Below are 11,967 nucleotides of genomic sequence, written 5' to 3' on the forward strand. Positions count from 1 at the left end.
ATTTAGTTTATTCTGTATTGAAAACTTACCTAGAAATATCAAAGCAACTTGCCAGTTTATCCTTACAGTTCTTTTTTTTTCTCTCTCCCTCAGTGAGGGTTTTAAATAAGAGTAATTTTTTAGTTGACTCATTAATTTGATCCTAAAAGTATATGTTTTCCTTGGGTTTGTTTTATCACTATGTAAAATTTTGATTGAATTAGTTAAGATCTAAAACTAGATAAATACCGAATAGGAATAATATAATATTTACTTACTGGTCTTCTGCAAAGGACAGATGCTTCCTTTATTCTCCCTTGCCCTTTTGAATGCTGGGTTTCAGCCTAGAGCAAGTATTTACAGAGTAATTATGTGCCCTGAAACAACTACAACAGTGGTAATGTTGACCAACTCAACTGTAGGTCTAGGAACAGGATGGCCACAATTAAGAGTAAAATCCTGAAACATTTTCATTTATTGTTTCTGGGAAATAGCAGCCCTCTGGATTTCTTTTAATTTTTTAAAAAATTCATTTTTACCAGCTCTAGTTCCTTAGCTTTGTGCTCTTATCCTTTGCCAGCTTCATCCATATTCACCAAAAGTGATGTAAGTCTGAAAAAAGCAAGGTGGGCCAGTGCTCATGCATCAGAAATCCCTGAGCCTCCCCCTTTGCATCTACCTGTGACCATTTCCAAAACTGCTATTAATATTTCTCTGTCTGCTACTGATGCCAGGTCCACCGATAGCCATATTCTTGTACTATTGTCACTAAAAACATCATGTTCCCATTCTGAGTTGGATTTTCTTTTAATGCCTTGATACTATTGGAGTTTTGAAAGCTCTCAGCCTTCAGTGGGGGAGATCTCCACCAAACAGCTATGTAGCCCCCCATGCTGTCCCACCATAGGTGCCCATGTCAGATTATGGCCCCATTCTATCTAGGGAAAATGACATGAACAAAGAATCTTTTATTAGTTAGCATATTATTTGGTATGGTGTTAGATAAATTGAAATAATACTGACCTATTTGAAATCAATTTCTTGTCATGAATTTGGTAAGAAATCATCTGATCCTACTTATTCTTACAGATAATAATCAAAAAATGGTCCATCCCTTGTCCTCTGACATTAAATTCTGTAGAGCAATACTTCCAGGTAATTGTTTTGTTTTTGTTTGTTTGTTTTTCAGTTTCTTCCTTTTTATTTTAAGCTAAAAAGAAAAATAAAATATGACTAATAATGATTTTTTTCCTAATTAATAAAAAAGTAATGGCTATATTGCATTTTGGAACTTTGTTTTGAAATATTTTTATTTGAAAGCCCAGTAATAATAAATTCATCTTGGTTTGTTTTGATGTATTCTAACTTTTAATGACTGTTGGTTTCTCTCTTTCCCCTCAATCCTCTTAAACAGATTTCAAATGCTACAGATGATTGTAAACCAAAGCTCTTTCATTTCTCCAAAGAGGTGTGTAAGTTACTAACAGATACTTTCAGTTTTTTCACATTTCAAGTTTAAGAGATTTGTGTAACAGGGTCTCTTAGGTCTTTTACCTGTAACTAATTAATTTTCATGAAAGTGCTAAGTATAGGGTTGCTTACCAGAAGGTGGCCCATTATGAAACAGCCACCTTTTTTTTGGCACGCCTTTAAATGGAGCCTGTTTTAAATGGGCCACTGCCTAAAAGAACAGATTTACTGAATGTCTGGTCTGGCCAATAAGGTCCTCTGTGCATACAGACTTCCTGTTGCCCTCTGGACTTGTAAAGCTAAATAGCCAATATCAAAAACTCCTCCCCTGTGAGTAGAACCTTGGTCTGTGGCTAAACAGCCTCATCATTGGACCAGCAATTGAGCACTGCCAATATGTCTTCTGGCTGACATTCCAAAGTTGAAATTTATGATGCCTGTAGCAGAGGCAGAAGGACCAGGTCTCCCCTTGCCTTCTCTGAGAGCCCTAGGATATTTGAAATGCCTGCAAGAGCCCCTGAGCATCAGCAGAGGAGACAGGAAACTGATCTGAATGATCTCTACTTTACCATTCTAGAAGAGCCATGTGTTTCTTGTTGCTGCAGGTTTCTTCATGTACACTTTGTGATTCTGCTAAAATGCAGGTCCCAGATACTAGAATCCCCGCTACTCATGAATAACTCTATTAGTGTAGCATTTTAGTGTGATAACTCCTCCATGCAAAATTTTCCTTCTTATTCCCCAGAGTTCTTTTCTGTTGTTGTTTTGTTTTGTTTTTGGCCGTGCCTTGCAGCTTACGGGATCTCCGTTCCCCAACCAGGGATTGAACCCCAGGCCACAGCAATGAAAGCCTGGAATCCTAACCACTAGGCCACCAGGGGACTCCCTTATTCCCCAGTTTTTAAATGAGAAATGTCTCTCTGGCCCCACAAGGGAGGTTACCACATCTATTACATAGTAAAGGCCTCCATGTGCCTTAAAGATTTAGGTAGGGTAATTGACAAGCCAGGAAACTGAGCAGTATATGAAAGAGAATTTGTGAATTGAATTTCATTCTCCTAATCTAGCCTTGGGAAATGCTACAGCTTTCCTTCCTGCCAGCTCTCCTCTGATATTTTAGGAGGCCTTGTGTCTGAAGATAGATCTACAGTCATCTGGAACTTCTTTTGCTGAAGAGCCTTAAGTTAGTTAAGGAGAAATTTTTTTAGAGTAAAGAGAAAGTAAATCATTACCATCTATTTTGTAAAGACAGTGTTTTCATTTAGATGGTAGCTTTTGTTTGCTTTGTAACTTTCTCTGGTTCTTAACTCTTCTAATTTTTAAAAAACAACAACTTTTGTTCATATATTCCAGTGGATCTCTATGAATTTGTTGGTCTAGAATAAATCATGTTCATTCCCATCAAAAGAGACCCTAGTTATAGATGCTAAGATGTGATTAATATATTCAGTATTCTCTTAGATTAAGTTGGTACTTGAATTGAGTTGGTGAAAACAGGTTCAGAAGCATTAACTATTATTGCTGCTTAGGGTAATAAGTTGTTTTTGAGTTTCCTAATACATGCATTAGGAAAGACTGAGAATTACAATAAGATCATTTCTAAAATGTTATTATTTTTCATCTTACCTAAATGTTATTTATCTTACCTTGATTATTTTTATCTTACTAATACAATATAGAAGCAGCAGTGATTGTAGTAAAACCAACATGGTGTGGAAGCAGCCAAGAAATATTTTCCCTAGTGTGGGCAATACAGCTCTCAAGTAAAATATTTACTGGGGACCATAATTGTGTGTCTCGTTAAAAACAAAAAAAACAAAAAAAAAAAAACCCTCTTATTTTATAAACAGGTGATTCATGAAACATGAAAGAAATTTAACTAAATTGATTTTTTTTTTGGAGAACTGATTTTATTGTCAAATGAAGTAGTGGTTTCAACAGAGTAGCATTTAATAATTTCATCTTTAAAAAATTTTTTTTTCAGAGTGCTTATGCCATACCAACCATGGCTTTTTCATTTCTCTGCCACACCTCAATATTGCCCATATACTGTGAACTTCAAAGGTACTATAGAATCCTGGAATATTTAAAATGTATTAGTATGTCTTTTTACTTCTAGGACTTTCAGATTGAATAACATTCTCCTCTATGAATCCTTCCCTCCCACCACTGGATTTGTAGGTGTTAGTTTAAAACAGAACAAAACAACCAAGACTTAGTTCTAAGTTGAGAATGTTTCTTTGAAGCATAGTCCTTTGTGCAGTAATTTCAAATCAAGACTTGTAGTGTGCAGTTATTAGAGAACTAGGTCTTGAGTGATTAAGGAATCCTTTTGAATAGCTTGGGAGATATTTATCTATTTAGATATAATTCAGATCACAGATTCTAATTTTACCATTTTTTTTTCTTTTAGACCTTCTAAGGAAAGGATGCAGAATGTAACCAATACAGCAATTGCTTTAAGTTTTCTCATTTATTTTATATCTGCACTCTTTGGGTACCTCACTTTTTATGGTAAGTATATTATTTCATTATAGATGACAAAATAAATTATTCTGTAGTTGATCTCACACCTGAATATGGACTTTGTTTCTGCCTTTCATTAGCAAGTTAATTTGTTCAGGCTGCCAGAATTCAGTGCACTACTGTGGTGGCTCTACGGGCCTTAAAGAACTGATTTTCTTTCTCTTAAAAAGGTGGATCAAGTTCAAGATTGATAACTTCATATGAAAATTTTCTTAAACACCCAAGTAAAATCTCGGGCTTAGAAACATTGAAGTCTTTCTACGAGAAAAAAAAAAGTGCAATAATGATTTTATTTTTTTTAATTGAGAATTCAATATGTTAGACTCTAGTTCAGCAGTTTGGGAGGTTGAGAGAACCAGTCATCTTAATTTCAAAAGAACAAGTTGAGAAAGGAAAGGGTTTTACTTGGACTGTAGTTGTACCCTTATGTCAGAGGCCTCTGCCTTTAGATTTAATTCACACAGTTCTGCAGTGTGTATTCTGTGCTTTGCCATGAACTTTCTCTCTAAATTTTTAAAGGATTCTTTTAAATTCATAAAATAAAAGTAAAATTTTCTTTTATTTACTTTTGAAAAGTTATGTGCTTGGTGAGTTTTTTTCTCTTCTGGTGAGAACCTCAAGAAAAAATAAAACTTAAAAGTCTAGAACAAGGGCTTCCCTGGTGGCGCAGTGGTTGAGAGTCCGCCTGCCGAGGCAGGGGACACGGGTTCGTGCCCCGGTCCAGGTAGATCCCACATGCCATAGAGCAGCTGGGCCCGTGAGCCATGGCCGCTGAGCCTGCACATCCGGAGCCTGTGCTCCGCAATGGGAGAGGCCACAACAGTGAGAGGCCCGCGTACAGCAAAAAAAAAAAAAAAAAAAAATTGTAAGCTCTCTTGTTAAATTTGCAAACACACTTGTTTAATTTGCAAACAAACACATTATAACAAACTGCACTCAATTTGTCAAATCCTTGAATACACTTTTCAGTTTATGAATGCCCCCATAACAACACTCCAGGTAGATGGCTATTATTACTTTTGTGATATTTAGCTGCTCTGACTCTGATTTCACGGTCAGTGGCCTTGTGCATGTGTTTCAGGTTTTAGACATTCACGATGGCTTGTAATGGTGCTTTGCTTACCTTCCAGAGTTTTTTCAGGTCTGACAAGGTTTTGGACATTTACTTGCATAACTACCTTTCCTAAGCCCAGTGGAAAGAGCATGGATTTTGAAACCCAACAAATATGATTCAAAAAACCTCTGTGCTCTAACTAGCTGTGTGGCCTTGAACCAGGGTACTTCACCTTGTACTATCTTCATCTCCTAATCTGTAACACAGGAATAATTGTATAGAGTTATATTGAAGAGGAAATAAGTTATATGTAAAATGCCTGTTACAGTATCTGGCACACAGCCGTCTTCCACAAAGGAGAGCTACTGCTGGTGGTGTATTATCATTACTGTTATCATTATTATTGCAATTATTTCATAATTTCAGGCGCTCTTTTTTCAGCACTGTACTTCTCTTCTTACTGTCATTAATGAAACTTAATTTAAATATGGTAACTTTTCAGTATATTATTATCAGTGTATTATCTTAGACCTTTCAGTGTGTGAGAAAATTATAATTGCTCTATATAGTCCTTTTCTTGCTAACTCTATGTCACTTCAACAGTAATAAAGGTGACTGATGAATCTAAATCTGCACTTGCATTTTTGTACTATGTTGAATAAGAGTGGTAGAGTTCTGTACACATCATCCGGAAGAGCGTTACTTCCTACTTCCAACATGAGCATGGATACACTACAAGGAAAGTTAAAGCAGATTGTTTAACTTTTTTGATCATTGTTAAGGAAATAAAATTCTTGAAATACATAAACTCTATTTTTAGTTGTTGCATTTGTTTTCGTACAGAGTTGAGTGCAGTGATACTTTTCTATAACAATGAGATACTACAGCAAGGTCTTTGTTGGGATTCAGCAAAAACTTAGTAGAATAGCTGTATATTTTTATCAATTGAAATTGTCACCTGGCACAAATACTATTATATTTAGGGATATTCCAAAATTGAGAAAAAGTCCAAAAAATGGACCTCCTTTTCTTCCCGATGGATCAATAGAGATATCTGGAAGAAACCTCAAATGGCCTACCAATTTCCAGGACAGCTGAAAAGTAGTTACAAAAATACTACCACGAGATGTTAGGAGCTGTGTTAAATTATAAGAAAGCTTAGATGGAAAGGGAAGTGGAGGAAGGATGGATGCTGATGCATTTATTGAGCTAACATTTATTCTGTACGTGCCAGGTGTTTTATTATATACACTGCCTAACTCAGTCCTTATGACGACTCTGCAAGATATAGGTTCAGATAGGTTGGGCACTTTGGCCAGTACCTGCAGCTAATGAATAATGAGTTGGGATTTGAATCCAATTCTGACTCTCTCCAGAGTCAATGCCTTTATTACTGTGCTGCCTCCTCAGGAATTATGCCACAGAATCCAGATTCCCTTCATTCCAAGTTTTTCGCAAAGTGAACTTTTGGAAAAACCTGGCTCACTTAAGCTCCAGGCATATCTATCTATCTATCTGCCTACCTATCTATCTATCTATCATTTTTGCCTGAACACAGAGGCTAAATATTTTCATCATGTACGTGAAATGTTTCCTACACAGGCATTTTCCTGGTTATCAAGTAAAGCTGTTGTCTCTGACTTAACCCTTTTCCACTGATGCAGATTCTTCAGAATATACACGCTTTATGTAATGGAGAAATACAGATCTAAGAAAATCACATGGTAGGCTGGTAAGTAGGTGATAGATAGATAGATAGATAGATAGAAAAATAGATAGATGGAAAGAAAGAAAGAATGATATAAAAGTAGTTCCTTCTCCAAAGACAGATGAAGATTCAGATATTGATTTGCTATTCACAGTGTTTCTTTTTTGGGTTGAAAGTCTTTTACAGTATATTTCTATTGGAATAGCAGTAGCTCTCAGTCTTACAGAAAGAAATTGCTGATTGAGCTTGAGACCTTATCAGAAGGGCTTGTCACAAATGAAGGCCTTCAACTCATTTTGTAGGTGAGTAGCTTAAGTCCAAGAGGTGAAGTGACCTGTCTCACAGTTAGTGGCATGTCTCCTGAATATTAATCCAGTGAGCTTTCTGTTACTCTGTGATAATCTTTATAAACTTCATCCCCTGTTTGACAGTGTGTATTAAACAGGGCAGCCTCCTGACTTCAATAGAATATATAACTTGCAGAGATCACCATCAGGTTCTTCCTGAGATTTGTAGAGATTTGTCTGCATGCAGAGAAGTGTGTTGTACTCTATCCCTTGCATAAGGCTCAGCTAAGAACACAGAATTGACTGGCTCAGGAAAAAGGTTTTTGTCTTGGGAAAGTAGAAAGTAGACATGTCACAGGTATTTTGAATTTGTAATAAATCTAGTTCTTCAGGCTTCTGGAGTTGCTTGGGATCCTTTCATTCAGTGCTCTCAAGGCTTAGTTAATATCTAAATTTTATCAGATTAAAGGGACCAATAAGTATGTACCTAGATTAATAATATTGGCTCTGATTGATTACAGATGTTAAAGCATTATAAAGTGAGGAATAAAAAGTGTTCCTCTGATAAACCAGGCCAATACCCAAATGTTGCATAATAACCAGACCATTTTAAAAGTCTACAAAGTTGTTAAGCAGTAAGTGTTAACAGCTCATTTTTATGATTCAGAAAGTGGAAATAAAATAGTTTGCTATATTTTTCCAAAGAGTCACAAGTATCTCACATATTTGGGACTAGAATCCAGCTTTCCTGGCTCTTCTTAATCTCTTACTTGGTCCATTAGTCCCACGTTATATCAAGTATGTCTTTGATACTTTCAACAATTAGTTTCTATCCCATTTCCATTATGACTAATCTAGTTCAAATTCTCATTACCTCTCAGTGGTTATGACAGTAGCCTTCTAACTGTTATTCTATTCCTGTTTTGGGCCTCTTTTTCTTCCAATCTGTCTTCCTGCTTAGTTCAGGTCATAATGCACTGTTCTTCAGAAGTCATTGCATCTCTGTGGCCTACCAGATTGAGTCCAGACCCTAAGAAGAGATCTGTTACTGGTCTTAAATGCATTTCCAGCCTTATCACCCACTACTGTCTTTTCTCTACCGCACAGTCTTTCAGCTTCTGAAGTGCTATTGGGCTGCTCATTTTCTCGGTTGCGTATTGCTACCAGAGAGAATTTCTTCCCCACATCTTTGAACGTCAGCACACATACATTAACTCATGTCATGTTCTCAGTAACTCTGTAGGTCAATATATTATTGTCCACATTTTACAAATGTAAAAACCAAGAGACTCAGAGAAGTTAAGTTGCTAGTAAGAGTAGGATTTGAATCTTAGTCTGTTTGATCACAGAATTCAAGCCCCTCTACTACCCTGCTGCTCACTATATCATGATGACTCTTCCCAAATCTTCCTGGATTTCCTTCATGTTCATCCCAAAGCCATAGTTATCTTTCCCTGTTCAGAATCACCGTAGCTCTTTGTTTAGACCTTCTTCTTCTGCTTAAGTGTGTCTGTGTTTACACACTTTCTATTATATGTGTGTGTTTCTTCATCTTATCTCCCCTTTAAATTTTAAGGTATTTGAAAACAGAGGTGTATTAGATTTGTTTTTTATTTTCTCCAAAGTGACTTTTCCAAACCGTATGGTCTCAAATTAAAAAAACAAAAACAAACAACAACAAAACCACAATTCTATTTTAAGTACAAACTCATCTTTCCCTACAAGACAGTGATATGGAGTGTTCTTGAGAACTCTCACTCTTTTTTTTTTTTTTTTTTTGCCGTACGTGGGCCTCTTACTGTTGTTTTCTCCCGTTGCGGAGCACAGGCTCTGGACGCGCAGGCTCAGCGGCCATGGCTCACGGGCCCAGCCGCTCCGCGGCACTTGGGATCCTCCCGGACCGGGGCGCGAACCCGCATCTCCTGCATTGGCAGGTGGACTCTCAACCACTGCGCCACCAGGGAAGCCCAAGAACTCTCTCTTAATAGCCCTCCTCTGGCTTGGAGTGAGGAAGAGGTGAGGATAGAAGAACACCAGGGAGCAAAGCATGGTCAGCTTGTTCAGATTCTGTCACTGACTACCACACTGGCTTGCTAAGGAAGCCATTACCCTAACACTGCATTCTCTTTTATGAAAGATGAATCTATAGATGAAATGTTGATGAAGGAGGTAACATGCACAAAACTATAAGATCCTAGAAAACATTGCAACATTAAGGAAAGGCTTTGGCATCAAAACAATTTGGGAGTACAGCTCTGCCAGCTCTGCCCCTTTGTACTGTATGATCTTGGGCAAGTCAGTTAATAATTTTTAGCCTAGCTACCTATCTTATATTGTTATAAGGACCAAATTCACTAGTATACATGAAAGCACTTTATAAAATAAGCGTTGTTCAAAACCTTCAGATTATGGAAAAGTTCTAAAGAGATTTTCTTAAATGTATATTCATTGTCATAATTTTAGAGATTCTGCCTGGGCCAATTTCTAGTTTCATTAAAAGAAAACACTGTAGGTTTCCAGAAGATATTTACTTAATGTCTCTGTGTTTCATAGGATAGGAAAAAGGCCAGAGATGGATTTGGTACTGGGAATCCAAAATCTGTTAAGATCCATTTGTGCAAAGGAAAATAATGTTACTGTTATTAACATCTTAGTAGTTTATAATGTGATCCTTATTATTGTTTTTTAAATTTGCAGACAGTGTGGCGTCAGAATTACTACAAGGTTATAGTAAATACTTGCCACATGATGTTGTCGTCATGACTGTGAAGTTATGCATACTATTTGCTGTGCTTTTGACAGTCCCTCTAATCCACTTCCCTGTAAGTACTCTTAAAGGTTTTGTTGCTTGGTGTAGCAGCTCCCTAATATGGCAACACTAATTCTTTACAGACTAGAATGTTTGAATCACATCGAGTCTTGTATATCTTATTCATTTGTCCAGTAATTGATCAAAGACCTCATGCTTGCCTATGGCCCCATGAAAGCACAAAAATAACAGTGAACCGCTAAACTAATTTGTGCTTTTTCAGATTTAGTTTAGATTTACGCTCTCCCACAGCATTGTTTCCAATTTAGAGACTATAGTTCTTCTAAAGTTTTGGGGTTTTTTTCCCCCTTTAATTCTGTATTCTGTTTTCAAAAGAATGTGCGTGAAGAGGAAAAAGTCAAGTCAGCAAAAATAAGCTCCTTCTAGTTTATTGGAAATTTATTTTCACATAGATGTTCTAGTCTAATCTTAGTCACAGATTTTATTTGCTCTAGAGTTATAGTTTAAGGGGCACAGCAGATCATCACTTGGCATTTAGTTGCCATATGTAAGACTCTTGAGAATTTCTGGGAGAATGGAATCATAGGCTTTGGATACAGATGCTTCTAGTGGACGACTTGAGCCCCTGAACGGGGAGCTCCTTAAGACTGGGGCCTCCTCCCTGCAGGGACTGCAGTGCCAGGAGTGCAGTGGGGGCTGGGTAAATGCTTGTGGGACGTGACTGCCTGTTGCCCGCCTTAGCAGTGGAGAGCATCATGAACTAGTTTTCACATTTACATGCTGTGAAACAGATAATATAACATAAAACAGCAAATGGTATTTCTTTATCATGGCATGACTTCTTTTTCTGTTTTAAACCATTTGTTCTTTTATCTGTTGAATTTCATGAAAATGATACTCTGTGATTTCTTCACGAAGTGTTATTGTTGGTAATTTTGAAAATTATACAACTGAAAGAAATTGCATGTGAAAATTTTTTCAAGAATAAAACCAAAACAGTTTTTATGAAGCTCAAACAGATAGGTATATTTCTCAGTTTATGTGCAATAAATACCTTAAAGTAATAGTTTATGCCATATTTTTGCAATCTAAATGGTTTAGAGGGCAAGAATATCATGGTAACTGTACCATACATGTGTTTCCCTAAGCAAGTAGTTTGGCTTTGTTACCTCCTCTTTGCTTAAATCTTTTTCTGTTATACAGGCAAGGAAAGCTTTAATGATGATGTTTTTCTCCAATTTTCCATTCTCATGGATTCGCCATTCTTTGATCACTATAGCTCTCAACATTATCATTGTTTTACTTGCGATATATGTTCCTGACATTAGGAATGTATTTGGTGTAGTTGGTAAGTTTTCTATTTCAAAAATTCCATTTTCTAAAATAGATTAAATTGTCATCCAGTCTCACATCTGAATCTGGCAATATTCTTTTCTTTTCCTCCCCACTTTAAGGTTCCAGTACGTCAACGTGTTTGATTTTTGTGTTCCCGGGACTGTTTTATCTTAAACTGAGCAGAGAGGATTTTCTCTCATGGAAAAAGTTTGGGGTAGGTTGATTTTTGTTTGTTTCTTTTAAGAATCTTATTTTAAGAAATAACTTGTCATTTTATAATTAAGTATTTTACCTACCTCACGAAAGTTAATGTATTTTGAACTATAATGTACATTATTGGAGCAGGTGAAGGTTTAAAATAATGCTCTAATTGTTCTTTATCTTTTTTCCTTATTTCCACAGGCATTTGTTTTGCTCATCTTTGGTATTTTGGTTGGTAATTTTAGTTTAGCACTCATTATTTTTAATTGGATTAATAAGTGAAAGAAATATTTTCCCACGTCTTTTGCTGAATAGTTTACCTCCAAATGCAAAAAGGAATTATTCTGGAAGGCACCTTGGATGAATCCTCTTTATATGGCCTAACATTTTTGCAAACATTGACAGAAAAGCAGAACAAAACAGGAGTCGGTAGGGGAAAGTAGACATAGCAGTTTTAATCAAAATAAGAAACTCAAAATGCTCTTAAATATGTTGAGCATCTTTTGTTTGTGTTTTTTTTTAAATTAACAGACTTTATTTTTTAGGGTAGTTTTACGTTTACAGAAATAATTGAACAGAAAGTACAGAGAGTTCTCATATATTCCCTCATTCCAGCACACCCATAGTGTCCCACATT

At 36.4% G+C, this 11,967-nt stretch overlaps 1 protein-coding gene across 1 annotated transcript in view; it reads left to right on the plus strand.

Moving 5' to 3' along the window:
* The window catches only part of SLC38A6 (solute carrier family 38 member 6), a gene marked incomplete at both ends in the record, with an annotated part of 72,927 nt that extends 61,315 nt beyond the window's left edge, over window positions 1-11,612 (plus strand). The window contains 8 exons of the mRNA XM_079700667.1: window positions 1,069-1,134; window positions 1,394-1,447; window positions 3,434-3,513; window positions 3,863-3,963; window positions 9,722-9,846; window positions 10,998-11,142; window positions 11,249-11,343; window positions 11,532-11,612. Coding sequence (XP_079556793.1) covers window positions 1,069-1,134; window positions 1,394-1,447; window positions 3,434-3,513; window positions 3,863-3,963; window positions 9,722-9,846; window positions 10,998-11,142; window positions 11,249-11,343; window positions 11,532-11,612 — 747 coding nt within the window. The remainder of the gene's footprint in view (window positions 1-1,068; window positions 1,135-1,393; window positions 1,448-3,433; window positions 3,514-3,862; window positions 3,964-9,721; window positions 9,847-10,997; window positions 11,143-11,248; window positions 11,344-11,531) is intronic.
* Window positions 11,613-11,967: the final 355 nt, after the last annotated feature.

This window comes from Hyperoodon ampullatus, assembly GCF_949752795.1.
Source record: "Hyperoodon ampullatus genome assembly, chromosome: 3".
NCBI lineage: Eukaryota > Metazoa > Chordata > Mammalia > Artiodactyla > Ziphiidae > Hyperoodon > Hyperoodon ampullatus.